Here is a 17,341-nt window from a genome sequence, read left to right on the forward strand (position 1 = left end):
AAAGCGCTAGCACGGCAGTGCGCGGGGCATGTCTTTTTGCAGATACAAAACGCTAGTTTTAAAACCATTGCAAAGCTCAAAACAACATGACAGTTCTGTGGAAGTGAGTAGAGGGTTCCTACAAACAAAACGAAGTGTCCCGAGCTCTGTAAGTGCATGGACAGTGTGTGTAGAAGAGTAAATATAAAGCCAGTGACCCTTACCTGCAGTTGGGCTTCCTCAGACGCCATCTTCATGGGACAGTCCGTAAAAGTCGAGTGCCGAGCCCATCCCGCTAGTGCATTTCCATCCCGCTGCACTTGGCACCCGACTTTTACAGACTGTCCCCTGAACATGGCATCTGAGGAAGCCCAACTGCAGGTAAGGGTCACTGGCTTTATATTTACTCTTCTACACACACTGTCCGTGCACTTACAGAGCCAGCGACACTTCGTTTTGTTTGTAGGAACCCTCTACTCACTTCCACAGAACTGTCATGTTGTTTTGAGCTTTGCAATGGTTTTAAAACTAGCGTTTTGTATCGGCAAAAAGACATGCCCCGCGCACTGCCGTGCTAGCGCTTTCCGGTTGAAATCACAAGAAACGAATTTTCTCAAAACGCATCCGATTGACGTGATTGTGGTAGCAACTCAACGTATGCACTCCCAATAATGTGAAAATACACCTAAAAAGCATTTCATTCCGAAGTATTCCTTTAAGCCTGTTCAGTTTCATTTGCCTAGACGATGTAGTTTCTGGGATATTTACATCTCAAATATCTTTTTAAATACTCTGCATCAAGGCTTTGAACCGGTTCAAGGAACGAAAACGAAAACCGGGAACTTTTTCTATTTCACATGGAACAGAAACGAAACCAGAAACTTTATTATGTTCCGGAACAGAAACGCTTATTAAAAATAATGGTAACCGGTTAATACCGGTTTTTATTTCGTTCCTCAAAGTTTCCGTAGCCTACAAATAAAAAGTCATTCTTCTCCTGCGCAAGTTTCTATGACCCGCTGGGGTTCACTTCCTGTGTGACGTTCGCTGACTGAATGGAGAGAGCGGGAAGGTGGACTACTATCACGTCTCCCCATCTTAAATAAGAGGTAAATATTGCAGTCTATCGTCATTCAAAAACGTCAATTTCAAACACGATATCAATATATTTGTCCACGTTAATGAGAGGCTCGCGAACATTAAATGACGTTAACCTCTGTTAGCCTATCAATGCATAGGGCCTGACTTGCCTTTGGTAACACACTAAACGAATTATCTTTCATTTTTGGCACTTTTTCTGTTTGTGTAGATGGGAAGACATACTGAGAATCCAAATCGCCAACATTTGAAATAATAATTGTTTTGAATTATTTCTTGTCTTATTTAATGAAGGTTGTAATAGAATTAGCCTACATTTGGCTTAAGCTGGACGAGACAGAGACATAATTTTATAGCCATTTGTTAAACAGCTGACAGGGAACGTAATTAACCATTCCGGGAACGAAATTTTTTTGTTCTAACCGGTTCGGGAACGTCTATTTAATGGTGGAACCCAAAACCGGAAACGTTTAAAATTCCGTTTCTGTTCGGAATGAACCAATAGGAAAAAAATTCTGGTTCAAAGCCCTGCTCTGCATGTTAATACATGTTGAATGCAATTTATTTTTTATATACACTAAGACTACTACATGGCTGTAGTACAAAGGCTACTATCTTTGTGGTTAGATAAAGGAGGGGAAAAATGCAAGCCAATTTGGCAAGAAATTCTTTGAGTCATGATGGATAATACATTCATAAGCCAAATTGAATGCATAAGGGGAAGAAAAAAAAAAAAAAAAAACTTGACAAAACACTTCTAATTCAAAAGTCTTTTTTTTTTATATATATAAACCTGCATCTTTTTTTTTTAAGAAAAACAGAAGTTGAATGGTTTTCTTTTAAAAAAAAAAAGTGAGAGCATATACACACACACACACACACACACACCACATTTATTTTTTGAATGCTACTTCAGCTCAGTACGTTGCTACAGACCAGCACACAGCTTCCTGTGAAAACCGAGATGTATGCTGGGACAAAGTCAGGAAATGGGAGCGCCTGAGAGCAAGCGCTGTGCTGCCAGGCAACTCGCCACAGTGGCGTACACGTTATAGAGCAGACGCCATTGTATTCGACCACATTCCTGATGTTTATCAGTAATATTCCTCTGTTCAGGCCTCTATTCAAACCACCCAATCGAATCACTGATCAGTATCATTTAACAATCTGATAAATCACCACCACAAACTCGAAAGCTCCCCTGCTGCATCTACTGAAATCTTGCTGTTTGTTTTGTACCATTTACCTGCTGTGTTTTCCGAAACTCTTCAATAATCTTGGCAGCCATCTCGTAGTCCTCCAGTAGGTGGTATGCAATGGCATAACCAATCCAGGATGCCCGCTGGGCAGGTCGTAACTGCAGCAGCTGGTACCGGGTCTCCTACACACACACACCCAAAAAAAATTAAAAATAAATAAATTATTTAAAAAAGCTCTTCGGTTTCCAGTGGTGACTATTCATACAAGAGTGGTGAAGGTGCAAAAGTCTTGTAATGTGGATGATGTAGACAGCAACAATGACTTGGGAGCTCTTCCGACATGGGCTGCATTCGCACAAAGTCGAGGTCATAATTTCATTTGACATTAACCCTTTCAGTGTAGGAATCAACAAAAGTGGACATAAGGGGCTGCAGGCAGACATCAGCAAAAGTCCAACTTCTAGAGGTAAAGTGCTTCGAGCAACAGTGGTCGTCCACAAATGCCACAAAATATTGTGAATCTTGATACAATCACTAGAGGACGCATGCAGCAATGACCCACCTGAATTCTGGTGTACTGCATGGCATGTGGTGATTGTTGGCAGCGTGGTAAACATAAAATATAATTAGCATGGTGCCATCGAGTAATGATTTGGGGGGGGGGGGGGGGGGGGGGGGGTATTCTGCTGCGGACATGTTGCGCTTTATTGTCTGTGCTGAATCTGGTCCATCAGACACTAACATGAAAGGGATGATGTGAAAAGTGAAAAAACTGGTGAAGCAGTGTAGAAATTATTGAAATTTGGGGGGGGGGGGACCACCTTCATGCATGTTGTATTACTAGGTGGTTGTGAATGCAAAATAAAAGGTTTCAGTTTTAAAAATTTTTTTATTTTTGGCCAAAAATATTCAGCACTGGGTCCAAAAGTTGAAACTCAATTTAGCATAGAAAGAGTTAAACTGGAAGCAAGTTACAGCTGTTCTCGGCAGGAAATTAAAGAGTGGTGGGTTTGTTTGTTTTTTAAAAACAACCTTGGCTGCTAATGGGTGCCAAAAGTTTTGAGAACCCAGCCCCTGCCTAACATCACAAATCCTAAAATAAATGACTGACGATTTCTGTGACCAAGTTACATGTTATGGGAGAACAAGAATACACTTAAATCTGAGCCAACCCAAAACAATAAATAGATTTCGTACAGGAGAATTTTAAACAAACAAACATCGCTGGTCTTTTTCCAATCTTTCACCGTCCTGGTTGAGCCATCCTGTGCTCACTGTGGCCTCAGAGTCCTGTCCAAGGCTGATCGGCGTGAAACCCACTGCGGTTTTAGCCTGTTCGGATGAAGCCTACCTGGCTCAAAATTTGGCAAATTGTGCGTTTTTAGATGTTTTTCTGCCCACCAGGGCTGTAAAAAGTGATCATTTGTATTACAATCAGGGTTTCTGCAGGCTTGAACAAGTTCAATTTAAGACTTTTAAAGACCTTTTTAAGACCATAACAGGTTAAATTTAAGACTTAAGCCGCACAAAAAAAAAAAAAAAAAGAAAATTGGGAGAGCCTGAATTACTTTCAAAATAACAAAATTTATCATCATTCACCAATGAACTCATTACATCCCAAGGGTGCGCGCTTGCATTAATGAGGAACTAAGTTGCAGTGGAGCCAAAGACATCCCGCAAATCACTTGAGGATGAGGCATTCGATTCCGTACGGTTTGTGTGTTCTAACGCTACTGTTTGCACAGAGTTCGCTGATACACTGTCTGGAGATGTGCTTGGACCTGACAACGGTGAACAAAATTGAGTGATGGCATGCGATTGTTGCAGACTTTTATGGGCAGCCTGGTGCTTCTCCGCTTTCGTGTGCGATGACGGTGCCTTTACACCCAGGGTGCTGAGTTTGAGTAGCCTGGCTAACACGACTTCAAAGCTCTCCGAGCATTTGGTCTGGCCAAGATATTAAGCCCAACCGTTTCCCAAAGCACGTGGTTGACCCGCCTCCCTGAAATGCCTCAGTTTGCTACTGGTCGAAGCCAGAAAAGGCTGTGACGAAGCTTAAACCAATCACATCACTCTTTCATCTGACGTATGCGACGCGACGGGGCTAACTGGCAGATTAAACTCTTACCGAAGCCGGTCGGGAGCAAGGCGAAAACGTCCTTCCTTTCAATAAATACCTCCAGGGCTGCTCTTTGCTCCGTTTTCAATGAGAACTTCCCGTTGAATGCTTTCAATACAGCATCTATGCGTAATAGATGCGGAAGCGTGAATGAAGCGCTTCCGGGATAGGTTCTGTAAACAATCTATGGCTTCCGGTCGCAGTTCTACTACGTCAATGCCTTGAACACGCCTCTACCCAGGGCCGTTGGAGATGCTCAAAGTTGATTGGTTCCCGATTTTTCGGGAGCTTGGAAGAGCTGTAGATAGCTTGCCTGGCCTCTGCATGCTCTTGCGACAAGGCTTTCGCAGACAGCTTTTCGCAGACAGTTGTAATTTATCGTTGAGCGGGGAGTAATAGGCGTGCGCGATGTTATTCACCGCTACAACACAAGGGGGCGCGAAGTCGCGAAATCGCTAGGAGTAGTTGGTGGGTGTGGTTAGTCGAGTGTTTATCCTCCGGTTACTTATAATGACTAGAACTGGAGTCGTATAGATGTACGCGCTTCCTCACTTCCTCGATCAACCGCTCTTCGTGCTGCTCCATCTTCGCTCGTGTTTTTAAAAATGGCGGTCGTGAAAACAAACCAAACCGGGAAAGTAGGGAAGCGGAAGTGCGTGTACAGCGGATGTAGAGTGGACCAATCAGAGCCCTCTTGTCTGCGACGCTGTCTGCGAGGCTTCTGCGGTGGTCACAATTTTGGGGAGGTGCGCGCAGAGCATCTGTGAAGGTGGGGGGGGCTACGCAGATGGTATCTGCGGCGCCGTCTGCGAGGACTGCGTTGTCAGCATAAATTGGCCTTAAGCTCGCAACAGGCCCTCGTGTTGCGTCACGCTTAGGATGGGCGGGCCCAGGCTAGAGTTTGAGTGTTCTTTTGCACAATGTGCAGTACGCCTCAAACGGATTGTTTGGTACACGTTTTAACCAGTCTACGAAATCATTGCGTTCAAGCCAGCAGTCGTTAAACTTGCATTTGCCCATTTTGCTACAAACCGTGACAATCCCCCTCGCTTCTTTTAGGCTCTACTGTCTAAGGTGGGGTTTACATTAGACCATATCAGCGGATCATCAGATTAACGTTTTTAAAACGATTAGTGTGCACACAGCAACACCAATACACGATTTGCGTGCACACAGCAACACCAATACACGGATACGCTCGGCTCCGCAGGCATCCTGCGCTCCAAATCACTCCGCCCTGAACAGCGAGTGCCCTCTGGAGGGTGCGCACTCTGGCCCTGTGCAGCTCACACAGCGCGCGAGTGAAGCACACGAGCAGTGATTCGGGACTGAGCCGCTGTGTGTGTGATCCCAGCGCATATCACTTACCACTTGCAAGTGGAAGGATGGCAAGCCTAAAGACAATCATAACTACACAATGGGCAGTATTTGCATCAGTATTTGCAGTATTTTCATACTTTTATACTCTTTAATGAAAGGTGATACAAGGCGGAAGTCCGCGCCGTTTTTCAGCAGTCGCGTCACATGACCAACGCCAGCGAATCAGGAAGGTGGATGTCACAGTGACGTTGTCCAATGAGACGCCAGCTAGAGCTCAGCACAGCGTATCCGCGTATTCTCAATGTTTACACAGCACCGGATCAGACACGATCTGGATTGAATACGTGGACCCTGGCGGATTCCCGTTTCCCGGCGTTTCCAGGCGGTTTAATGTAAACGGACAGTGCATCCGCGAAGAAAACAAAACAGATACGGTCTAATGTAAACTTGGCCTAAATGTGCACGTGCCATGCCCTGTGCATCACCATGCCAACCGGGCTAGATGCCGGATTCCACTGTGTCTCATTTGTAGTTTGCAGCGTAGCCTATATGACTAATTATGAATATCACCAACGCATTTAACAAAAAAATGGACATAAGGATTTAAGAATTCACAAAATTACAATTAAGACCTACCGTACAATGCAAAATATGCTCGTATTTTAGACTTTTTAAGGCCTTAAATTAGGATTATCAAATTTTAGACTTTTTAAGACTTAAGACTCCGCGGAAACCCTGTACAATAGCCTTCCGATCAGTCTGGCTTTTCTTTTTTGACCTTTCTCTTTAACAAGGGATGTCTGCTCCTGTAGAACTGATACTCACTGGATGTTTTGGGTTGTTGGGTTTTTTTTTTTGCACCTTTTCAAAAACTCAAGTTCTTGACTTGTATTTGCATGATTTTAATAATTTTAATTAAATGAGCAGGGGTACAGGTGGTACATATTTAAATAGCTGGTGTGTGTGTGTGTGTGTGTGTGTGTGTGTGTGTGTGTGTGTATATATATATATATAGACTTACACTGAAAGCAAGTTTCAGTATTAAGGGAACAGGGCTGGGGAAAATTATTTTCTTTTCTTGGATTAGGTTTAAGGTTTATTACTTTGCAATTTCATTTTATGACTGAAAGTCTGAAGGCAGGTGGTGTATGACTTGTTCTCTGACAACACCGACATGTAACAAGAGTGCTCCGAGAGCACAATATCCCCCGCTGGCAACTACGCCATAACTCTGGTAAAATGCAACTGAATTGAACGAAATTGCAATATCCGACATATAACAAAGAATCCTGTCGAGTTTTGCAACATTCCTCCAAAAATTCAGAGGAGCTGATTTCAGAAGGTGAGTACCCTTCCTGGGACAGACGGACGGACATCGCCAGGACATAATCCCCCTTCAAGCCCTTCGGCCAGCGGGGGATAAAAATTATGAGGGGAGTTGATTTCAGAAAGCAAGCACACCTTGATGAAATTGCCAAAGTACAAGTTTGTTAATAATCAAGAGCATAACTCTGGTAAAATCTGCCCAAATTATATGAAATTTCAATATGCGTTTAACTGTCATATAACAAAACCTTCTGCCAAGTTTGATGAAATTCCTCCACAAACTGTGCAAGGAGTTGATTCCAGAAGGCAAGCACACTTTCATGAAATTGCAAAAGTACCAGTGATTTAATCAAGGGTCAAAACTGGTCAAATTTTCACAAACGAAATTAAATCGCAATACGCGTATTCAGGGCTGTGAAAATAGAAATGACAAAATCCGAGGAAACAATTTCAGCAGGGGGTCTGGGGGGAGCAGCCCCCCAGGAGCTGAACAGATTTTGTGTATATTGATAGATTTGAAGCATCTCCTGAAAGCAAATATTTTCTCAACCATGCCATTTAATTTGAACTGTTTTTTATTATTATTATTATTATAAATTGAATATATAAATGTGAACAAGATGGTCTACCTGGTAATCTATAGTTCGACAGCTTCAATTTCACCAATTCCGCATGTTTTTTTTCCTTCAACATGGTCAACCAAACGCGTTCTTCCACCAGAACCGTACTTCACATCCTGATGGCACAAGATGCAGTAAGCTTTCCCCGGTTCTTTTATCTTCCGTATGTGCTCATTCATTACCGACTTTAAACTCCAGCCATCGCCAATTCCATGGATTTTTGATGCCGTTTTCCTTGTCAAATGTTTTTGACATGGTCGGTCTCACCGTCCTCCCTCTGAACGATGTCCCTCCGTGACACGGACATACCGCGAAATTCTCCTTTTCAAAACCGTTGATATCGAAAGCGTGTTTAAAGAGCACAAGATTCGTGCCGTGGTTTGTAAGCATGGCGCAAATGCCGTAAACCGGTCTGTCATTGTCGCAAAAAAAAAAAAAAAAAAAACCTACCCCCCATTTTTATTGCAAAATTAGATCTCATCTCATCTCTAGCCTCTTTATCCTGTTCTACAGGGTCGCAGGCAAGCTGGAGCCTATCCCAGCTGACTACGGGCGAAAGGTGGGGTACACCCTGGACAAGTCGCCAGGTCATCACAGGGCTGACACATCGACACAGACAACCATTCACACTCACATTCACACCTACGCTCAATTTAGAGTCACCAGTTAACCTAACCTGCATGTCTTTGGACTGTGGGGGAAACCGGAGCACCCGGAGGAAACCCACGCGGACACGGGGAGAACATGCAAACTCCGCACAGAAAGGCCCTCGCCGGCCACGGGGCTCGAACCCGGACCTTCTTGCTGTGAGGCGACAGCGCTAACCACTACACCACCGTGCTGCCTGCAAAATTAGATGATTTACTAAAATTATATTTTTGGCGGCTAAATTCGCGGAATTCCGCGTATTTTTCACAGCCCTGCGTATTACCGTCACATAACAATGCCTTTTGCCAAGCTTTGAGAAATTCGTCCAAAAAATCGTGCGAGGAGTTGATGTCCGAAGGCGAGCACACCTTCATGAAACTGTCAAAGTACAAGGTTGTTAATCAACGGCCACAACTCTGGTAAAATGCGACCGAATTGAACAAAACGCGTACTATTGACATACAACAAGGCCTTTTCCAAGTTTCGTGAAATTCCTCCAAAATTTGTGAGAGGAGTTGATTTCAGAAGGAAAACTCATGAAATTGTCAAATTATAAATTTTGTTAATCAAGGGCTGTAACTCTGGTAAAATGTGATCAAATTTAACAAAATTACAATATGCGTATTACTGACATACAAGAAAGAATCTTGCCAGGTTTCGTGAAATTTCTCCAAAAATTGAGAGAGGAATTGATTTCAGAAGGTGAGCACCCTTCCCGGGACAGACAGCCATCGCCACGACATAATCCCCCTTCGGGCCTTTCAGCCAGCAGGGGATAAAAACTAAGCACTAGTTGTGCTATTTCAATGGGTGCTTGACCCTCTACAGTATGTAGATTAAACCTAGTGCATTTAGCGCTTTACGCTTCATATATTCTGTGTAAACAGGTTCTGCTTTATAGCTTAAAGCTCTGTAATGATGCTCCGCACCTGTATCTCTCTCTCTCTCTCTCGCATCTATAAAGGTTTTTAGTAGGGGTGGGACATTAACGCGTTAATTAATTTCAAACAAATTAATTCGTTAAAAATATTAACGCATTTTATCGCAGTTTGCATGCCAAACAACCTGGAACCGTCGTTAGTGCACCGTGTTATGGTGCGACAAATATACTGACGCACACAGTTCCAGTTACAGCAATGGAGCTTGAAAGCGCGCCGGGTCTGATGGACGGTAAATTTATATTCAAAAAACGACCCGATGGAACTGTTGATAAAACCACAGTTTATTGCGAACTGTGCAGAAAGGAGTTTGCTTATCACAGAAGCTCGTCAACTTTACGGTACCATTTAAATGTCACCGCGATTACTGAAACAGCTGCAGTTCAAGGTAGCAATTCTGGTCAGCAGTGCAAACTCGAAGAAACGGCTGGATTCCAGAAGAAAATGAGCAGGGCAACGTCGGAAAATTTAACGAACACGCTGGCCAAGTGGATCGCCCTGGACTGCAGACCGCTATCGGTGGTAGAAGACAAGCGTCTACGAGATGTATTGCAGACTGTGGTGTGTGATAGCCGAGTAAACTAGACCCACCCGCCTAGCGGCCAAAAATATATTTGCCTACGAGTGGGTCTAGCCTCGGACCATATCAACAACACACCCCGGGCATCAAATCGTGCCCGCCAATCACAACGCAAGGTTTTTGTTTGGATTCTTTGGGCGGGCTTTTGCAGGAGTGACGACAAAGCTGCGCGACGCTGGAGAAAGCACAGCAGGAAAGATGGCTACGGCTAGTGAACAGCGCGCGTTTGACTCCGCTTTGGAATCAGTTTTAGAAGAATTAGACTTGGAGTTTTGTTGAAACATGAGCAGGAAGAGGCTCTCCGCTCATTCCTTTTCAAGAAGGACGTTTTCGCTGTCACATTTAGTCTGGCTTGCCAGGCTACTCCCCCACTGCTTTCTGTCGCTCTGACTACGTGACAGTCACTGTTGCGCTGATTGGTCAGAGCGTCGGCCTATACGCACAGACAGTTTAAAAGACAACAGGTTGTTCCTCCCACACCCTTCGGAAATGTCTACGAACGAGACCAGACTAAATATTCACATTTAGTCTGGCTTGCCAGGCTAGGCGTGTGATCCAGAAGGTAACAACTAAAATGGTTAGTAAAATGGCACTGAAACTTTAGTCTCTTCAATTTTGGACAGGGACCATGCCTTTGTTTACTATTTTGAAATGAAATACAATTTGTTTTTTCCAAGACACTTTTTAAAGCCACTTAAACCTTAAGGCCAATTTATGCTGAGAACGCAGTCCTCGCAGACGGCGCCGCAGATAGCGTCTGCGTAGCCCCCCCCCACCTTCGCAGACGCTCTGCGCGCACCTCCCAAAAATTGTGACCACCGCAGAAGCCTCGCAGACAGCGTCACAGACAAGAGGGCTCTGATTGGTCCACTCTACATCCGCTGTACACGCACTTCCGCTTCCCTACTTTCCCGGTTTGGTTTGTTTTCACGACCGCCATTTTTAAAAACACGAGCGAAGATGGAGCAGCACGAAGAGCGGTTGTTCGAGGAAGTGAGTACATCTATACGACTCCAGTTCTAGTCATTATAAGTAACCGGAGGATAAACACTCCACTAACCACACCCACCAACTACTCCTAGCGATTTCGCGACTTCGCGCCCCCTTGCGTTGTGCCGGTGAATAACATCACGCACGCCTATTACTCCCCGTTCAACAATAAATTACAACTGTCTGCGAAAAGCTGTCTGCGAAAGCCTTGTCGCAAGAGCATGCAGAGGCCTTTAGTCTCTTCAATTTTGGACAGGGACCATACCTTTGTTTACTATTTTGAAATGAAATGCAATTTGTTTTTTCCAAGACACTTTTTAAAGCCACTTAAACCTTAAGGCCAATTTATGCTGACAACGCAGTCCTCGCAGATGGTGTCGCAGACAGTGTCTGCGTAGCCCCCCCCACCTTCGCAGACGCTCTGCACGCACCTCGCAAAAATTGTGACCACCGCAGAAGCCTCGCAGACAGCGTCACAGACAAGAGGGCTCTGATTGGTCCACTCTACATCCGCTGTACACGCACTTCCGCTTCCCTACTTTCCCGGTTTGTTTTGTTTTCACGACCGCCATTTTTAAAAACACGAGCGAAGATGGAGCAGCACGAAGAGCGGTTGTTCGAGGAAGTGAGGAAGCGCGTACATCTATACGACTCCAGTTCTAGTCATAAGTAACCGGAGGATAAACACTCCACTAACCACACCCACCAACTACTCCTAGCGATTTCGCGACTTCGCGCCCCCTTGCGTTGTAGCGGTGAATAACATCGCGCACGCCTATTACTCCCTGCTCAACGATAAATTACAACTGTCTGCGAAAAGCTATCTGCGAAAGCCTTGTCGCAAGAGCATGCAGAGGCCTTTAGTCTCTTCAATTTTGGACAGGGACCTTACCGTTGTTTACTATTGCAAAATGAAATGCAATTTATTGTTTACAGCCATTAAATGAGCTTGAATCTAAAAATCATGTCTGTGTATTATTTGAACTCTTCACATATTATTTAGTTACATAAAATAAATGTTGAGTTTGGGGCAAATACGGTAGTGCGGTTAATTGAGATTAATCAATCTTAATTAATTACAAAGCCTGTAATTAATTAGATTTTTTTTTAAAATCTAGTCCCATCCCTAGTTTTTAGTCTTCCAGGTGATTTTAAATTGCCTAGTATGAGGATGAGGCACCTAGACTTACCTGGGTTACCTGAAATCCCTTTTGCCAAACCATCTTCCGAGAAAAGATTTAGAACATTTCATTTTTACGCATACTTTAAAACACATAAAATAAATTCTGGTTCATGCCATCTTCAACGACCTGACGTACCATTATAAAACTCTCACTCACTCACTCACACACACTCCCCTACCCTGTAGCCCTCTAGGTCCCTCATTTGGATCTGCAGCAGAGAAAGATCTCTCAGGATCTGCAGGTTGTCTTTGTCCCATTTCAGAGCGTTCCTATAGCACTTAATGGCCTCGTCGTACTTTTTATCCGAGCGCTGAAGCAAACCGTACACGTGCCAGCCTGGAGAAGTGTTAAGGCAAACGTAAATATGACTGAGAAGCCTCTTTATTCATCAACCTGCCTCTTAATGAGGCTCGACTTACACTCATCTATCAACTAACCCCTGAAAATAAACCACACAGGCCTGTATTTAACCGCACTAAAATTAGAAACACTTAGTGCTGACTCCTCAGCCTGTACACAGGGGACAAATATAATAGCGTGTGTGTGCGCGCACTAGCGGAGTCAGTACAGGCTGCGATCAGGCTCAGGGCAGAAATTTTGGCCCATGTCCATCCTTCTCAGCAGCATCCGTATCAGGCTTCTTTCTCACCATCACCCGTCAATTTTATCATCTGTGCACGATGGAAAATGTGCCTCTGCTTGTATTAAGGATACAGACATGGCTCTTGAGGTCGTTTCTTAACCCTCGACGGACAAGTTCGTATGCCTCTTCTTTCTTCCCCAAGCAGTTGAGTGTCAGCCCCTTCATCGCCAACGTCTCTGCAAAAAGAGTCACACATGAGAATTTCTCTTCTTTTCAAGCAAATCTCTCACACTTCAGAATATATGGTGAACAGACAGTTAAACAAGGCCCCGAGTTAAAATCCTGGAGCTGTCAGAGAGCCACTGATCCCTCAGCTGAACAGCTCTGGATTCTGCCTCAGGCCAAAGTCACTTTGAATAAAAGTAACTGCCAAATCCATGAATGATTAAATCTCCCGGTGGCACAACTGTAACACTATATTCACACTAGCAAGCAAGAAAACGACAGAAAACACTCATTTTATACGGATGTGTGCAACAGAGCTACAATTTCAACGAGCATGATAGAATTCAATGCAAATTAGGTATGGCATGCAGAGACTCATTGTTGGCGCGCCCGCGTCTAAGACGCACCATTTCGAATAATGAACGCGTTGTCGAGAGGGGCAGGGGCCAATATGGACGCGAGCATTTTATACCCTATTTGGAACGTTTCGTGGCGTATTACTTGACTTCATGGTTTCAATATCGAAAATCTTGCACAAATATGCAAGTTCCAACATAATTATCTGGATATTCAACAGATTTCAGCATCGGATGAATTTGTTTTGACCGCCGCCATATTGAATATACGTCGGACCCGTTTGTGTATTTACGCCATCCCGTTTGTAGCGTCCCAAGCGAGTAAAACCTGATCCAAGTCTTTCGCTAGGTGGCGTCTTATGGTCTATGTACGAATATTCGAAAGAGACAAGAAAACATGGATAAGAAAAAAAAAAAGAACAAATGCATCCATTTTGTCATTCTTCGGCAGAAAGAGAGTACATTCACCTGAAAAAACTGATACCCCTGATACCCAAGCTAATTAGTCATACTAGATTTACAACAACTACTACTACAACAGCAACCACTACTATTACCACTACCACTGGTGACTACTACTACTATAGACCTACAGCAAACTGAAAACAAGTTAATAAAATAAATTAATGAAATTAGAAGTAGAGATGGTTAGAGACGAGCAGAATTAGACCGTCACAGCATGCAAAAAACAAACCCATTCTTGTGCTATAATTTACAAGGAGGAGATTATATAGATGTCATATATAGTGGCCTGTGGTTGAATTCCAAAATATTGCCACTGATTAAACAATATCTCGATATATTTGGCTGAAGCATTGATTTTTGTCATCTACATTGCTTCATATGGCTTCTAATCAGGGCTTTGAACCAGAATTTTTTTCCTATTGGTTCGTTCCGAACAGAAACAGAATTTTAACGTTTCCGGTTTTGGGTTCCACCATTAAATAGACGTTCCCGAACCGGTTAGAACAAAAAAATTTCGTTCCCGGAACGGTTAATTACGTTCCCTGTCAGCTGTTTAACAAATGGCTATAAAATTATGTCTCTGTCTCATCCAGCTTAAGCCAAATGTAGGCTAATTCTATTACAACCTTCATTAAATAAGACAAGAAATAATTCAAAACAATTATTATTTCAAATGTTGGCGATTTGGATTCTCAGTACGTCTTCCCATCTACACAAACAGAAAAAGTGCCAAAAATGAAAGAGAATTCGTTTAGTGTGTTACCAAAGGCGAGTCAGGCCCTATGCATTGATAGACTAACAGAGGTTAACGTCATTTAATGTTCGCGAGCCTCTCATTAACGTGGACAAATATATTGATATCGTGTTTGAAATTGACATTTTTGAATGACGATAGACTGCAATATTTACCTCTTATTTAAGATGTGGAGACGTGATAGTAGTCCACCTTCCCGCTCTCTCCATTCAGTAAGCGAACGTCACACAGGAAGTGAACCCCAGCGGGTTATAGAAACTTGCGCAGGAGAAGAATGACTATTTGTAGGCTACGGAAACTTTGAGGAACGAAATAAAAACCGGTATTAACCGGTTACCATTATTTTTAATAAGCGTTTCTGTTCCGGAACATAAAAAATAAAGTTTCTGGTTTCGTTTCTGTTCCATGTGAAATAGAAAAAGTTCCCGGTTTTCGTTTTTGTTCCTTGAACCGGTTCAAAGCCCTGCTTCTAATACCAAAAAAAAAAACAGAACTGAGAAGAGAAAAAAAAAAAACAGCCCCTGGGCCGCCCCAGCTGTTCACTGGGCTTGCTTCGCTCACTAGGTTCGCTTCAACTGAAGGATAATCACTGGGCCCCCCATTGTAGAAATGGGCCCCTGTTTTTTCCCCAAGAGGGGCCCTGTGGGCCCCTTGACCTGCAAAACAATGAGTCTCTGGGCATGACACATGACAATTGAATGGACCAATCCTGTGGCACGACATCTCTTCAGCTGCTCGTTCACAACTATTTCCTACCCATGTTAGTTCCTATTTACCATTTAACATGCACAAAGAGGAAAAAAAAAAGAATTACAACCATGGTTTCACTGTACCCCGTCTTATATGACTCATGAATTGTCTACAGAGGCATTAAGAAGAAAGCTTTGAAGGAAGTCTCAGATCATTTGTGCACACTCTGGTGAACATGCGTAGCAAGTAGCTCATTTTGCTAATCTACTAATCCACAGTCAGACCCTCCAGGATTTCGCCATGTTGCGATTTGCAACTTCAACGCAAATTCAACCAATCCCTGCGAATTCAGGGCGGTGTTGCAATTATATCCAATCACTGCAACTTTCCCGCAAATTTGACCAATCGTTGGCGTCGTCTTGAGGTGACGTCGACAAACTACCTTCCGCCTTACTTCCGTGTATACGTTCAAGAGAAGCAGCATGTGCGAGTCAGTGTTTCTGTAGGCTTAAATTCTGTTACTGAAAGTGTTATGTTTACAGTGAAGCACTGTGTGCACTTTACATTATTTTTTTTACTTAATACAAGAAATTAATGGATGCCAACATTTTTGCCAAAATGGTATTTTATTTTCCATTGTTTAGGCAGCTTCAGCATCATACTGTGAGATTCTGCTCAAATTGTTTTTTTTCTTCTATGAAGCCTGAGCCATTTATTTTATTAGTTTATAATTATTGTTTAATTTAGTCTTCAGGAGAGACTGCCTGCACACAGTACTAGTATCAATAGTTTTTTTTTCTTACATGAAAGCTGAGGCATTTATATTATATTTGAAGGTAACTTCATGTTGTGCTGTGAGGTTCTATGCACTTTAACTTTTGAACCAACAGGAGCATTTGGATAAGTAAAGCCTATTTTTCTGCATTTCTGTAGTCCTGGTAATCTTTTATATTGGTAAAGTTGTTTATAGGACCATTTTTCAGTGTCTGTTTTTTTAATCAATAGTTTTTCAGTAATAACTTAATATTTAACATATCATTCAATTTTCATCACAAAAAGAGAAAATCGCAACAATTTCTCGCAACTTTCACTTCCTCCCGCAATGTAATCGCAACAGAAACCTAAAAAACACTGCAACTTTCATCGCAATTTTTTGGAAAAAACCCCGCAACATCAGACATTTTGGGTCCCATCTGCATCTCATCATTGGTGAGGAGTGTGCTCCCATCACCCAATCAAGCATCCAGCCAGAGCAGGTCATGATATTTTTTTAACCATATTAACATGCCATTGTTGTGTGTTATGCCTTATGTCGAGACTCTCGTCTCTGCGAGCCTACCACACAGATTTAATACTTGTCATTTTTAGGGCATACCTAACATGTTTTCTTTCTCTCTCTCTTCTCCCCCCAAATCTGTCCCTCTGAGTTACATGTTGGTCCTGGGATTGAGATGCTGGCCTCTTCTGCCCCTCGGACCTGCTTGATCCATCCTGGTGCCCTGTGTCTGGTCGGAGTTTTATCGCATCGCTCCTGTGGAGGACGGCCCCATGTGGACAGTTGAAAGTCACACCTGGAGGACGCTCTGGACTCTTACAGTAATGCTTTTATGGCTGAGGACTACAGTTGACTTGCTAACTTTAGGACTGCAGTTATCATGAACAGTTTTGCACTCAAGTTTCCATCAATGAAGAGTTTATAACATCAACGAAACTGTCTTCATGTTAAAACTGTTAATGTTATAGTCAGGCTGTCTGTTGTTGCCCAAATGAGGATGGGTTCCCTTTTGAGTCGGGTTCCTCTCGAGGTTTCTTCCTCATGTCGTCTGAGGGAGTTTTTCCTTGCCACCGTCGCCACAGGCGCCACAGGCTTGCTCATTGGGGATAGATTAGGGACAAAATTAGCTCAAGTTTTAAGTCGTTCAAATTCTGTAAAGCTGCTTTGCGACAATGTTTATTGTTAAAAGCGCTATACAAATAAACTTGACTTGACATTTTAGCCCGCAACAATCACAAAAAAAACCCGCGAAATCCTGGGGGGACTGCATAGTACATGACTACGGTAGCGGACAACATTCGGACAAGGAAAACTACAAGCCGCGTGAATGACTTGCCGTTTGCTAGTTATTAACAGGTAGGAAAAAAGGTACCTGATACACAACTATAATATTCGTTGTGTAATACTAATACTAGCTTTAACGCCACTGAAACTGAACACAAGTTCTCTTTCTTTAGATAACCAAGATGAGCCGTGAGCACACGACTGCACT

The 17,341-nt window shown here is 43.2% G+C and overlaps 1 protein-coding gene across 2 annotated transcripts in view; it reads right to left on the reverse strand.

Moving 5' to 3' along the window:
• The window catches only part of naa15b (N-alpha-acetyltransferase 15, NatA auxiliary subunit b), a 126,553-nt gene that overhangs the window by 45,921 nt on the left and 63,291 nt on the right, over positions 1-17,341 (reverse strand). The window contains exons 3-5 of one of the 2 annotated variants that reach the window (XM_060926427.1): positions 12,716-12,820; positions 12,180-12,337; positions 2,324-2,458 (exon numbers count right to left, since the gene is read on the reverse strand). In XM_060926427.1, the coding sequence (XP_060782410.1) occupies positions 2,324-2,458; positions 12,180-12,337; positions 12,716-12,820 (398 nt within the window). The remainder of the gene's footprint in view (positions 1-2,323; positions 2,459-12,179; positions 12,338-12,715; positions 12,821-17,341) is intronic. The other variant, XM_060926428.1, reaches the window with a different exon arrangement.

The sequence above is a fragment of the Neoarius graeffei genome, chromosome 7 (genome assembly GCF_027579695.1).
Source record: "Neoarius graeffei isolate fNeoGra1 chromosome 7, fNeoGra1.pri, whole genome shotgun sequence".
Classification (NCBI taxonomy): Eukaryota; Metazoa; Chordata; class Actinopteri; order Siluriformes; family Ariidae; genus Neoarius; species Neoarius graeffei.